The sequence below is a fragment of the Carcharhinus amblyrhynchos genome, chromosome 29, assembly GCF_965287045.1.
Source record: "Carcharhinus amblyrhynchos chromosome 29, sCarAmb.v2.hapA, whole genome shotgun sequence".
In the NCBI taxonomy this organism is placed as follows: domain Eukaryota; kingdom Metazoa; phylum Chordata; class Chondrichthyes; order Carcharhiniformes; family Carcharhinidae; genus Carcharhinus; species Carcharhinus amblyrhynchos.
The window spans coordinates 6,829,050-6,843,601 of NC_137352.1; the positions used below are offsets into that span (position 1 = coordinate 6,829,050).

The 14,552-nt window shown below is 44.9% G+C and overlaps 1 protein-coding gene across 1 annotated transcript in view; it reads right to left on the reverse strand.

Moving 5' to 3' along the window:
* Positions 1–512: 512 nt before the first annotated feature.
* htr3b (5-hydroxytryptamine (serotonin) receptor 3B) overlaps positions 513–14,552 on the reverse strand; it is a 44,714-nt gene continuing 30,674 nt past the window's right edge. Inside the window, exons 5-9 of the mRNA XM_080214560.1 lie at positions 14,382–14,551; positions 6,596–6,753; positions 4,708–4,918; positions 3,085–3,294; positions 513–769 (exon numbers count right to left, since the gene is read on the reverse strand). Coding sequence (XP_080070686.1) covers positions 513–769; positions 3,085–3,294; positions 4,708–4,918; positions 6,596–6,753; positions 14,382–14,551 — 1,006 coding nt within the window. The remainder of the gene's footprint in view (positions 770–3,084; positions 3,295–4,707; positions 4,919–6,595; positions 6,754–14,381; position 14,552) is intronic.

Genomic DNA, 14,552 nt, shown 5'->3' on the forward strand with positions numbered 1-14,552 from the left:
CTGGCATTGGACTGGAATGGGCACAGTAAGAAGTCTCACAACACCAATCCAACAGGTTTATTTGTAATCACGAGCTTTTGGAGCACTGCTCCTTCATCAGGTGAGTCAGTACAGCAGGGATGCAGTCCACTCAGCCTATCATTCAATTACTGGTTGATCCCAATCAAGTGAAGTGATGAACCAACTTTTCACGACACAGTTGAACTGTTTAGACCTGATGAGTGTGACCTTACTGTTCATGCCATGTTTCCGCTGCAGAGAGTTTGGAGAATTTGGCGGCCAGCCAAATCTCAGTTCACTGTGGTGGGATGGGAAAATCCTGCGGGCATTAAGAGTGGTAAGATTCTAACTGGCATGTTTTGCAGTCAGCACTAAAAATTCTCAAATCCTGAAGATTGGTTTCCTCCCAAAACCCCAGGTAGGCCGATATTTAGCAAAGGGACAAGAAATAGCTGGGTGGTGCAATGTTTGGTGCAGACGGTCTGCAGTCTCGGGGCTGTGAAATTTGAGGATTATGGGCTACTCCATACTAGCCAGAGAGCGGTCATCGTAACAGTGTAAACTCCAAGTGTCACCAAATACAAACGGAAAAGGAACACATCAAATCTGAAACAAAATGCCAGCCAATCGTTCTTGGGATTGGTGTCATCATCCAGTTGGTTCAAGTAGAGCTTGATTGAAGAAATCTCCTTCAGCACCTCTTTCATGGGCAGTTCCTCAAGAACCTCCTCCTGTTGTTGCAAAGGAGTTTCTGTCTCACTGTCAGAAACTGTAAGAGGAAACACAAGTAAGTGTTGAGAGTTATAGAAACAGGGGAAGGCCATTCATCCCCTTCAGCCTCTTCTATCATCCGATTAGTTCCTGGTGTAGCACTTGCACCATTTACCTGCCCAGGTTCTGCACCCTTACATCTGCCAACCAAAAATCTTCATAATCTTTGCTTTGAAATTTATAATTGACCCTCAGCCTTATTATCACTGGACTATTAATCCAGAGACTCAACTAATGTTCTGGGGGACTAGGGTTCGATTCCCACCATGGCAGATGGTGGAATTTGAATTCAATAAAAAAAATCTGGAATTAAGAATCTGCAGATGACCATTGAAACATTGTCAATTGCCAGAAAAAAACCCATCAGATTCACTAGTGCCCTTTAGGGAAGGAAATCTGCCGTTTTTACCCAGTCTGGCCTGCATGTCTAGAGTCACCGCAATGTGGTTGACTCTCGATTGTCCTTGGCATTTGTGGGACATTGGCATCGCTAGCTGGCCATGATTTATTGCCCATCCTTAGTTGCCCTTGAAATGAGTGATTTGCCAGGCCTGTTCAGATGGTAGTTCAGAGTCAGCCACATTGCTGTGGTTCTGGGATCATACAGGCCAGACCTGGTAAGGACGACAGATTTCCTTCTCAAAAGGATATAAGTGAACCAGATGGATTTTTCCAACAATCAACAACAGTTTTATGATTCTCATTGGACTTTTAATTCCAGATTTTCTCAATCTGTCAGATTGTTAATCAGCCCGTGAATCCCTCCTGTTATTTAATCCAATTCTCCACAGTGCAAGTGTGAAGGCAGGAAAGACAAACTTGCTTTTTCTTAGCATGATATTCCCCAGATCCACGCTGTGCAGAGGCCATCATGTTCTATGAACTATTCAAGTGTTTTCACAGCTTCTGGTTGAAGTGGCCCACAATGCCCTGGCATTAGGTATTAACAGCTAATACCTAACAAGGATTTTGCCAGAGCCAGAAAAGTGTAGCTATGAGGAGAGATTGGATAGATTGGGGTTATTTTCCTTGGAACAAAGAAAGGTGACGTAATTGAGGTGTATAAAATTATGAGGAGAAGATATAGAACGGATGGGACAAAGTTGTTTCTTTTGGCGGAGAATCCGAGAACATACAACATAGATTCAAAATAAGTGTAAGAAGGTGTAGCCGGGATTTGAGGAAGAACTTTTTTACACAGTGGATAGTTAGTCTGGAATTCACTGCTTGGATTGGTGATGGAGGGAGTGACTGTAAACTCTTATTAAAATTATCTGGAGTTGCACCCTAAGTACTGTGGACAACAGGGCTATGGGCTGGGTGCAGACAAATGGGATTAGAAAGGGTGTCCTCGGGCTGGCAATGGACAAGATAGGCCAAATGGTTTCCTTCCTCCAAATAGTGGCACAGTGGCACAATGGTTAGCGCTGCTACCTCATAGCGCCAGGGATCCAGGTTCAACTCCGGCCTTGGGTCACTGTCTGTGTGAAGTTTGCACATTCTCCCTGTGTCTGCATGGGTTTCCTCCAGGTGCTCCATTATCTTCCCATACTCCAAAAATGTGCGGGTTAGGTTGATTGGCCATGACAAATTAACCCGAGTGTCAGGGGGATTAGCAGGATAAATATGAGGAGCTACAGAAAAACGGCCTGGGTGGGATTGTGGTTGATGAAGACTCGAAGGGCCAAATGGCCTCCTTCTGTACTGTAGGGATTCTATGGGATTCTTTTCTATGATTCTGTGCTGTAACCTTTCTATGATTCAATGACCCTGCCTTTGGGAAGTAGTCTTGACGTAACAAGACTTGATGCTTGCTTTAATTCTTTCTCCTGCTTTGTGGTGCCATAGTTTTTTCTGAGATTTTGTGTTATGAATATTGGGAGGGCACCCTTTCTCTCTGACGAGTTAGCAATTCTCAAAAGAAGCAATAGTGGGATTTCTACAGTTGGTCCAAGCTCTCTTTCCACCCATCTTTCCCTCTCTACCCCCACGCAGCCAGGATTCAGGAGATTAAAGATGGGTCAGGTTTCCAGTCCTGATTCCTATCTAGGGATCATTAATACAAGGGACCCATTACATCAGCAGTAGGTGTGGACTGGATGGAGCCTGACTGTGATTGCTCTCACAGATTGAAAAGTTGGTCCTTCACAATGAGAATAACCGCGTGAGGGTGTTAATGGAAAGAAGCTGCATCTGTGGAACCCAAAGAAAGATGAGAAGGGACAAAAACAAAAGGATTAACTGTTGGGAGCTAATGTAGGGACTAGGAATGAAATGAAGGAAGAATATTTGCAGCAGTAAATGAGTTCTCACCACTGTCTTCACAGATTCCTTCCCATGTCCTCAGTGAAGAGCAGAGACTGTCGGTGGTCCTCTGATTCGACATGGGAACCTTGGAGGGGCAGCACTTGGCGAAAACAGTCTTGGGTTTGGATTCCTTATTCGTGCTCAGGAGTTTTGCAATTAGAATCGATTCCGCTAAACTGATCACAAGCAGGGCCATACAGACAGCAAAGAACACTCCTGAGGAAGGGCAGATCAATGGTAGATGCTTAGTTTCAGTGAGTACGGAAAAGCTTACACTTGTTTCCTGGCACTTTACTCTTTGTTTTCTGTCGGATACATGACTGCAGGTTGTAATTTTTAAATTCTTTCCCCAGTTTTTCCTGTTGACAGTCCCCCTGTTTGATGGTATCAATAGCGGAGGGGGACAGGAAGGAGAGATCGCTATCTTGAGCAAGACGTCTTGGGGAGAGGGAGAGTTTGCAAGGGGTGGTCAGACAATGAGAGTGTGGTCAGGGCAGAGGGGTAAGCAGGCAGGCAGTTTACGGGTGAGGTTGTTCAGTGGGATGTGGAGAATGGTGTAGGGCAGCGTTCCTGTTGCTTTTGGACCACAAGCAGTGCTGTAAATGTAACTGTTCTAAGGATCTAGCTTTTCCAGCCTCCTTTAACCTGACAGGTTTCCTGAGGCCCGGGAAACTGGGCTGACATCAGTTAACCAAAAAATATTGTTAAATAGGAGTTACACAAGATTTTACTGACTGATGCATTTCCTGACAGCAGTTTAATGCCTTTTCCCCATCCAGCATTTTCTGTTCCCATTTCATCTCAACATCTGGGCTGAATTTGAACCCAAGGTCTTGATTTTACCATCATGTTGCACCCATTTTTAGCCACAAAAACTTGGCAAAGTCGGGATGAGGCGAGTAATGCGATCCACGCCCACCACCGCACCAGCTCCCCCTTTACCAAGGTCCAAAAATGGCTGCGATAGGGACCACACCCGAAATGGATGCGACAGCCATTTAAATAGATTTGCATGCATTTAAATTGGGGTGTCCACTGCCACTCTGCCTGAGATCAATGAGAGGGAAGGGGGTCAGCTGACACTCTGCCTGAGTGGTGGGAGGGGGGGGGGAAACGGAGAGAAGGGGGTCGCGATTGGTCTGGGTGGTGGGGGGGATAAGGGGTCAGTAATGTTGTGGGGGTGGGGCAATGTTTGTGGGGGCTGGGGAGGCATTATCCGGCCCGGGAGCGATGGGGAGCCGTATTTGATCATTTTCTTCTGCACGTGCGCAGTTGGAGGCGCTGATCGGAGCTGCAGGACCTCGGGCATGTTCAGCCACACCCACAGGCTTGTGTAGCACGATTCAGACTCACTGATATTTTTGCAAGCAGAGTGTGTATGGGGCGCCTGAGAACAAGTCTAAAAATCGGATCTGAGACATTCCCAGTTTCAAGTCCGCCCAACACTTAGAATCAAACTGGTAAAATAGGGCCCTGAGTCTGGGAGGCGAAGGGTCAAAGAATAATGCACTACAAGGGCCCAGACTCTGGCAGTTTGAGATATTTGAGTGCAGATATAAACTGCTCATTTATGTTTGCTGTTTATTTTAAAGAATGGCCTAATGTGTAGAAAAGAAAAGAGAATGTTACCAATGAGAGGCGTCTTCATCGCAGTGGCGGGAATGTCGTCACTCAGGTTCATCCGAAACATCGTGTACCCAAGCAGGATGCTGGACTTCAATGTTATTCGCCCACTGCTATTCGGGGGCAGGAAGTAGCTGGTCACATCTACAAGCATCAGAAATAGGCTGGGCAGCAGCAGACGGACCACGTACAGCAGTGGCCTCCGTCTTATCACAACCTGCAATGCAAAGCTTCGTTGAGTATTTAGAACTCAGAAGAATGAAGAGGATCAAATTGAGGTATGTGAGATGATAAAAGGTATGGATTAAGTAGACTTGGAGCGGATGCTTCCTCTTGTGAGACATTTTAGGACGAGAGTTCATAGTCTTAGGACAAGGGGTAGCAAATTTAAGACAGAGTTGAGGAGAAACTACTTCTCCCAAAGAGTTGCGAACCTGTGGAATTCACTACCCCAAAGTGCGGTGGATGCTGGGACAGTGAGTAAATTTAAGGAGGAGTTAGGCAGATTTTTAATTGGTAATGGGTGGAAGGAGTATGAGGAGAAGGCAGAAAAATGGAGATGAGGAGCATATCAGCCATGATCGAATGGCAGAGTGGACTTGATGGGCTGAATGGCCTAATTCTGCTCCTATATCTTATGAACTTACAAAGTTATAAGTAGTCATTATTTTTGCTGCCCTTTTTAAGAGGAGAGATGATGAGAGATTTGCCACAGCCAGTTCCAGACGTGTCCCAAAATGCCTCAGCAATGACCTCCTTGACCTGACCCAATCTCCTGTTGCAATTTAGTTAAGGGTCCTCCCAAAGGCCAATGGATTGAAGAATAAGTTATTCTTTCAATCTAGATCCATCTCCCCACCCTCAAGCTGGAGCCATCTTAGATTACCCCTCCAGCATCCATTCTCTGACTGGTAGGGCAGCACAGTGGTTAGCACTGCTGCCTCACATGTCAGGGACCTGGGTTCGATTCCCGACTTGGGTCACTGCTCCTGAGAAATTTGCACCTTCTTTCTGTGTCTGCGTGGGTTTCCCCCAGGTGTTCCAGGGTTTCCTCCCACAGTTCAAAGATGTCCGGATTAGGTGGATTGGCCAAGCTAAATTACCCCTTAGCATCTTAGGATGCGTGCGTTAGAACAATTAGCGGAGTAAATATGTGGGATTACGAGGATGGAGAATGGGTGGGATTGTGGTCAGTGCAGATTCGATAGCTTGAATGGCCTCCTTCTGCACTGTAGCATTCTATGATACCCTATAGTAATAGTTTTGTAGACCTTTACATATCCTGAGATGGATTTTTGATTAAGAAGGGGATCAGGGGTTATGAGGAAAAGGCAGGAGAATAAGGATGAGAAAAATATCAGCCATGATTGAATGGCGGAGCAGACTTGATGGTCTGAGTTTCCTAATTCTATTCCTATGTCTTTGGTCTTATGAAATGAGACTCAAACCATGGGGATCTGTTAAGAGTTCAAGGAAGTTAGAGGAAGGGAATTCCTTGAGGCAACTTTGCAAAACAACTCCCCTAGCCAAAGACATTCCCCAATAAAGAGGCCAATGTGTGTGTGTGTGTGTGTGTGTGTGTGTGTGTGTGTGTGTGTGTGTGTGTGTGTGTGTGTGTGTGTGTGTGTGGAGGGGGTGACGTGGTTGGTTGAAAGATTGTCCATGACCCTCCCCAACCCTCAGCCCTCAAAAATGCAATCCTGGAGAAACTGCATCTATCTTAAACTCTGCGTGTAACTGCAAAGTTATACCTGCACCAAGCCTGGGAAGTCTAGAGCCTCCAGTATGACTAGATGGTTTTGAAATTATTCATACTGAATGTATTAATTTTAACAAAGACACCTTGTCGATCTTTAGATACACAGCTTGAACAGGAAGTCTCGCAACTACTTACGTTGAACTGAATTTGTGCGTATTCCCCGCCCTCATCGTACATCTTTGCATATCTGGAAGGAACAGAAATTAATTCCCATTCGCCGTCATCTAAAAATGCCCTGGTGTTATTCTCCGTCTCCTCGAAGCTTCTCCAGAGCTTGAGATTGATATCAGTAACTGCAAAATGAAGAGGGAGATGGGGGAAGAGGTGGTGCTGAGGTGGCAGCTGATGGCAGATTGAAGAGGCTTAAGTTCAAATCTTTCATTCATGGAGTGAAAAGAAACAGGAACTCTGCTTTCACTAGCATGAACTAACCCTGTTCCCATCCCCTTCCCTCCCCATTGACAGAGGCTGGCACTCTCTGTATATTTCTTTCATTCATTCACAGGATGGGGGCATCATTTGCAAAGTTGGCATTTATTGCCCATCCTTAATTTCCCTTTAGTAGGTGATTCTTCCATAGAATCCCAACAGTGCAGAAGGAGGCCAATCAGCCCATTCGTATTTACCTAATTAATTCCCCCTAACCCACACATCCTGGAACACCAAGGAGCAATGTAGCATGGCTAACCTTTGTAACCTGCAGAGCTTTGGACTGTGGAAGGAAACCAAAGCATCTGGAGGAAACCCACACAGACACAGGCAAGCTGCACACAGGCAGTCACCCTAGGCCGGAATTGAACCTGGGTGCCTGGCACTGTGAGGCAGCAGCACTAACCACAGTGCCACCATGGTGCTGGTTCTTGATGTGACTGGGGTGATTTGCCAGGCCATTTCAGAAGGCAGTGAAGAGTCAGTCATGTTTTTCTGGCTTTGAAGTCACCTGTAAGCCAGACCAGGTAAGGATGGCAGATTTCCTTTCCTGAAGGTCATTAGTGAACCTTTTCATAAGAACATAAGAACATAAGAACATAAGAAATAGGGTTAAGAACCCAGTAGTTTAATTGTCATCATTACTAATACTGACCTTTTTATTCGAGTTTTATTTAATTAAATAAGAAGAAAAACAGGTTGGGGAAAAACCAACTTTAATGAGGTAAGAGCAGATTTGACACATATAATTTGGAACCGAAGATGCGGCACGGTGGCACAGTGGTTAGCACTGCTGCCTCATAGCGCCAGGGAGCCAGGTTCGACTCTGGCCTTGGGTGACTGTGTAGAATTTGCACATTCTCCCCATGTCTGTGTGGGTTTCCTCCAGGCGCTGTGGTTTCCTCCCACAGTTTCCTCCCAAAGATGTGCGTGTTAGGTGGATTCTAAATTGACCCTTGGAGTCAGGGGGATTAATAGGGTAAATACGTGAGGTTACAGGAATAGGATCTGGCTCAGAATGTTGTCGATGCAGGCTCGATGGGCCAAATGGCTTCCTACTGCACTGATGGGGTTCTGTGATTCTACAATTAGCTGGCACCCTGTAACTAAACGATGGGTTGCTTGAAAAGAGGAGATAAGTACAGTCAGGGTGCAGTCCCTCTAAAGGGAAAATAAAGTTTATTTATTAGTCACACATAGGCTTATATTAACACTGCAATTAAGTTATAGAGTCATCGAGGTTTATAGCATGGAAACAGGCCCTTCGGCCAAACTTGTCCATGCTGTCCTTTCTTTCAAACTTCTAAGCTAATCCCAATTGCCCGCATTTGGCTGATATCTCTGTGCCCATTTTACCCGTGTAACTGTCTAAACGCTTTTTCAAAGACAAAATTGTACCCATCTCTACTTTTACCACTGGCAGCTTTGTCTAGACACTCACCACCCTCTGTGTGAAAAAATTGTCCCTCTGGACACTTTCTTATTTCTCCCCCTCACCTTAAGAACATAAGAACATAAGAAATAGGAGCGGGAGTAGGCCATCTAGCCCTTCGAGCCTGCCCCGCCATTCAATAAGATCATGGCTGATCTGTCGTGGCTCAGTTCCACATTCCCGCCTTCTCCCCATAACCCTTAATCCCCTCTCTTATCAAGAACCCATCAACCCGCTTCTTAAAAATATTTAGCGAGGCAGCCTCCACCACTTCAACGGGCAGAGAATTCCAGAGATTCACCACCCTTTGAGTGAAGAAGTTCCTCCTCAACTCCGTTCTAAACTGCCCCCCCTTTATCTTGAGGCTGTGCCCCCTAGTCCTACTATCCTTTCTGAGCGGGAAGAGTCTCTCCACCTCTATCCTATCCATCCCATTCATCATCTTATACGTCTCAATGAGATCTCCCCTCATTCTTCTAAACTCTAACGAGTACAAGCCTAGTTTATTCAGCCTCTCCTCATAGCTCAACCCCCTCAACTCTGGTATCAGCCTATAAACCTCCTCTGCACTCCCTCCAAGGCCAAAATATCCTTGCGTAAGTACGGCGCCCAAAACTGCACACAGTACTCCAGCTGCGGCCTCACCAATGCCCTATACAGCCGCAGCAAGATCTCCCTACTTTTATATTCAATCCCCCTCGCTATGAAGGCCAGCATCCCATTCGCCTTCCTGACCACCTGCTGCACCTGCAGGCTGGGTTTTTGCGACTCATGCACAAGGACCCCAAGGTCCCTCTGCACCGTCACTTGCTGCAGTTTTTCGCCACGTAAGTAATAATCCTTCCTACCATTATTCCTACCAAAGTGGACCACCTCGCACTTGCCAACATTAAATTCCATTTGCCATTTCCTGGCCCATTCGCCCAGCCTATCTAGATCCTTCTGTAGACTCTCCACACCCTCCGCACAATTTGCCGTTCCACCAATCTTGGTGTCATCAGCAAATTTCGACACCCTACACTCGGTTCCCTCCTCCAGATCATCTATATAAATGGTAAATAGCTGAGGCCCCAGCACCGATCCCTGGGGCACTCCACTAGTCACCATCCGCCAATCCGAATAGCACCCATTGACCCCCACTCTCTGCCTCCTATTTGACAACCAATCCTCTATCCATGCTAACACCCTACCCCCAACTCCATGTCCCCTGACCTTCTGCAATAACCTCTTGTGAGGTACCTTGTCAAACGCCTTCTGAAAATCAAGAAAGACCACATCCACCGGCTCTCCTCTGTCCACCTTACACCTGTGCCCTCTAGCTTTCGACTCCCCTACCTTTAGGAAAAGATATTGACCATCTAGCTGATCGGTGCCCCTCATTATTTTGTAGACCTCTATAAGATCACTCCTGTGAAATTACTGTGAAATTCCCCTAGTGGCCACACTCCGATGCCTGTTCGGGTCAATGCACCCTAACCAGCACATCATTCAGACTATGAGAGGAAACTGGAGCACCCGAAGGAAACCCACGCAGACATGGGGAGAATGTGCAAACTCCACACAGTGACCCAAACCAGGAATTGAACCCAGGTCCCTGGGCGCTGTGAGGCAGCAGTGCTAGCCACTGTGCCACTGTGCTACCTTACAGGGAGAAAAAATCCAGAGCTCCTAGAATGTTGAAAGAAATAGGAAGATGAAGTAGTGCTGAAATGACCAATGTCAGGAGGATGACACAACTGAGAACCAGGTGGCATATACAGCGATGTTTATAACATTCTGGGCTTTATCAATATGGGCATAGACTACAGAAGCAAGGAAGTTATGTCAAAACTATCCATAAAAAAAACATTTGTTTGGCATCAACTAGAGTATTTGCCTAGTTCTGGCAACCCACTTTAGGAAACATGTAAAGGCATTAGAGAAGGTACAGCATAAATTCACGAGAATGGTTCCAGTGAGGAAGGATTATAGTTATGTAGAAAGATTGGAGAAGTTGGGATTATTCTTCTTGGAGAGAAGATAGAGAGGAGATTTGATAGAGGGGTTCAAAACCATGAGGGGTGTAGACCGAGTACACAGGGAGAAACTGTTCCCATTGGTGGAAGGATCGAGAACATCAGGGCACAATTTAAAGTAATTGGTAAAAGAAGCAATAATGACGTGAGGAGAAATCTCATCGTGCAACGAGTGGTTTAGATCTGTAATGTGTTACCTGGAAGCATAGTGGAGGCTGTATCAACTGAAGCTTTCAAAAGGGAATTGGGTCATTATCAGAAAAGGAAAAATGTGCAGTGCTATGGGGGGAAGGCAGGGACGTGACAGTAAGTGCATTTCCTCTTCAGGGGGCCAGCATGGACATGATAGGCTGATGTGCTATAACCTTCATATGATTCTATGATGGAATTTAATTTCCCGGATGCAATGATGCTTGCTGTATATCCAAGACAATCCAAAATCATGCTATGATTTTATTCCTTGATGGTACAAAATAATTAGGCTTCAGGCTTCCAAGAACAGCGAAGGCCTGTGAAGATTTTCATGATGTGGAGATGCCGGCATTGGACTGGGGTAAGCACAGTAAGAAGTCTCACAACACCAGGTTAAAGCCCAACAGGTTTACTTATAAACTTGTTGGACTTTAACCTGGTTTTGTGAGACTTCTCACCAAGATTTTCATGACCATTAAGTCTTTGAATAAAGAGTTTATAACACCCTTTTCTAAGCACAGCGGCAAGATTCTCTTGCACAAAGCAGATGAGTTATTCATCCTCTATTTACCATGGAAATGTCCTTTTCCTTTCACTCAAAGCACTGATAAGAGTAAGGCTGTTTTTTTAAGAGCTGTGATAAGTGCCATGGATTGTAAACAGGGAAGACAAGATAATGGAGGCTTCTGTCATTGACATGGAAATGGAAAATTGATCATAAAAAAGATATTTAATTGGATAATGTTTAATGTGGATGTGAATGTCTGAGTGATAATAATTACGTTATGAAGGCCAGATGAGAAGAGATGGGGAATAGATAGACCACCGCAAAGCCACAGCTCATGTCTGAATTATTATCTCCAGAACATTTATCCTCTTGCTGCTTGCTTTCACCTCATCTCTCTCTAATTGTTGAAGCATGAGCTTTTGATAACCCCTGACATTATTTCACAAAATGCACGCTCCCAGCATCATTTTATCTCGACCTCAATTTAGTCAGAGCAAGGAATATTTAAAGGAGGAATTAAATCTGCTGTACAATACAACCACAGACTGTTATTTATTCCTTCATGGGTTGTGGGTGCCGGTGGCAAGGCCTGCATTTAAGAAATAGAACTGGAGTAGGCCATTCAGCCCCTCAAGCCTGGTCCGCCATTCAGCCCCTCAGGCATGCTCCGCCATTCAATAGGATCATGGCTGATCCGACATTCCTCAGGTCCACTTTCCTGCCCCTTCCCCATAATCCTTGATTCCCTTCCCGATCAAACATCTACCTATCTCATCCTTAAATACAGGCAAAGTCTCTGTCCCCACAGCTCTCGGTGGTAAGGGGTTCCAAAGACTCACAATCCTCTGAGGGAGAAATTCCTCCTCACGTCAATCTTAAACTGATGCTCTGTTATTCTGAGGCTGCGCCCTCTGGTCCTAGACTCTTCCACAAGGGGAAACATCCTGTCAGCATTTACCCTGCCAAGCCCCTTAAAAATCCTAAGGCCGGAACCTTATCAATGTCCATGTCAACAGGATTTTCCCATCCCGCTGCAGTGAACGGAGATTTGGCTGGCCACTGAATTCCCAGACCTTGCTGCAAAGGGAGCATGGTGTGAACGGAAGGTAAGATCGTGCTTTATTTTTCAGTGCGATCACCTCTAAATCTTCTAGAGTCCCAGCCTGTTTAACCTGTCTCCATATGACAATCCCTCCATATGGAGGATCATCCCAGCAAACCTCCTCCAAACTGCCTCCAGATCTTTATTTAAATAAAGGGACCAAAACAGCTCACAGTACTCCAGATGTGCTCTCACCAGTACCCTGTACAGTTGCAGCAAGATTTCCCTACACTTATATTCCAACTCTCTTGAAATAGGGGCCAACATTTGACTAGCTTTCCTGATTAGCTGCTGTACCTGTGTGCTAGCTTTATGTGATTCATGCACAAGTATCCCCAATTCCCTTTGTGTTGCAGCTTCCTGCAGTTTTTCTCCAAGTAAATAATACTGTTCTTCTGTTCTCCCTTCCAAAATGAACAACTTCACATTTTCCCACATTATACTCCATTTGCAGCTTTTGGTGCCTTTACTTAACATATCAAAATCTTTGTAAATTGTTTGTATCCCTTTTGCAACTATCCTTTCCACCTATTTTCGTGTTGTCTGCAAATTTGGCTAAAGTACATTTGCTTCCTTCCTCCAATTCATTGATATATTTTGTAAGCAGCTGTGGTTTCAGCACTGAGCCCTGTGGAACCCCACTGGTCACAGGTCGCCAACCTAAAAAAGGACCCATTATCCCCACTCGCTGTTTCCTGCTCATTCGCCAATTCTCTATCCATGCCAATATACTACCTCCAACAACATGCACTCTTATCATATGACTTAAACTTTTGAGGTACCTTGTCGAACGCCTTCTGGAAATCCAAATACAACACATCTACTGGTTCCCCTCTATCCACTCTGGCTGAGATTTCCTCGAAAAACTCTAACAAAATAGTCAGGCACCATTTCCCTTTCATGAAGCTATGCTGACTATTTCATTAGATTATGATTTTCCAAATGTGCTGTTATTTCTTCCTTGATAATTGATCCTAACATTTTTTCCAACAACAGATGTTAAGCTAACCAATTACTTGCTTTTTGCCGACCTCTCTTTTTGAATAGGGATGTCACATTGGTAGTTTTCCAATCCTCCAGTGCTTCTGTAGAATCCAAAGATTTTTGGAAAATTACAACCAATGCATCCACTATCTTTGTAGCTACTTCTTTTAGGATCCTAAGATGCAAGCCAACAGGGCTAGGGGACTTGTCTTCCTTTAGCCCTGTTTATATTTGTCTAATACTATTTCCCCAGTGATGGTGATGGTACTTAATTCCTCCCATGTATTCTTTCACATTAATGGGATCTTTGAAGTATTGTCTACCGTAAAGACTGATGCAAAATGTTTTTTTAATTCCTTGTCACCTCCGTGTTCTCCATCCCTAGAACTGAATGGCTTGCTCGACCATTTCAGAGGGCAGTTAAGAGTCAACCACATTGCTGTGGATCTGGAGTCATAAGTCGGCAGATTTCCTTCCCTAAAGGAGTATTAGTGAACCAGGTGGGTTTTTAAGAAACTCATGATAGCTTCATCATCAAGCTAACTTAATATTCCACGTTCTTTTAATTGAAATTAAATTCAATTTAATTGTGCGATATGAACCCACATTCGTAGAACTTTAATCCAGTGACAGTCCAACAATTCCAACTGATGTTGAGTGTCTGACAGACTTATTTGCATAGTCCAGGGTACCTCATCACACCCCTGAAATATTTTGCCAATTATTTTCAGTGCTATGTTTACTGAGCCAGCTGCCGGCGAAAAACAGTTTCTCCCTATCAAATCCCTGGGGAGTGATTCTCCCAAAAACATTCTAAGTGACGAATTCACATGACAACTCAATGGAGCTCGTTCCCCTGAACCTCCATCTCTACTTCTATCCTCACCTTTGGGACCCAGGTTCAAATCCCACCATGGCAAATAGTGGAATATGTTCAATAAAACATATCTTTACCTGGTCTGGCCTACATGTGACTCCAGAGGCACAGCAATGTGATTGATTCTCAACTGCCTTCCAAGGACAACTGAGGATGGGCAATAAATGCTGGTCAGCCAGCAATGCCCATGTTCCATGAATGAATAAAAGAAACCTTTAGGATGCTTCCTGAAAGCTATTTCTTTGACTAGGATACTGGTCGGTGACCCAATCTCTCCTATGTCACTTGGTGGCAAATCTTGTCTGATAGCACACTTGTTGATGTTTCAGTGTGTTAAGGGCGCTGTATAAATGCAGTTTGTTATTGATTTTGCTCTCCTTACCTGTGTGCAGCCAGCTACAGAATGTGAAGGTGCAGTTCTGTGTGTCAAATGGAAAGGCATAAATCTCCAGCTTGCAGGCAGAGACAACCTGTATTGGCTTGTAGTTTTTAATGGCCCCTGAAGAATTCACGTACACATAAGGCAGGTATGGCGATCTGCCCACATCAATGC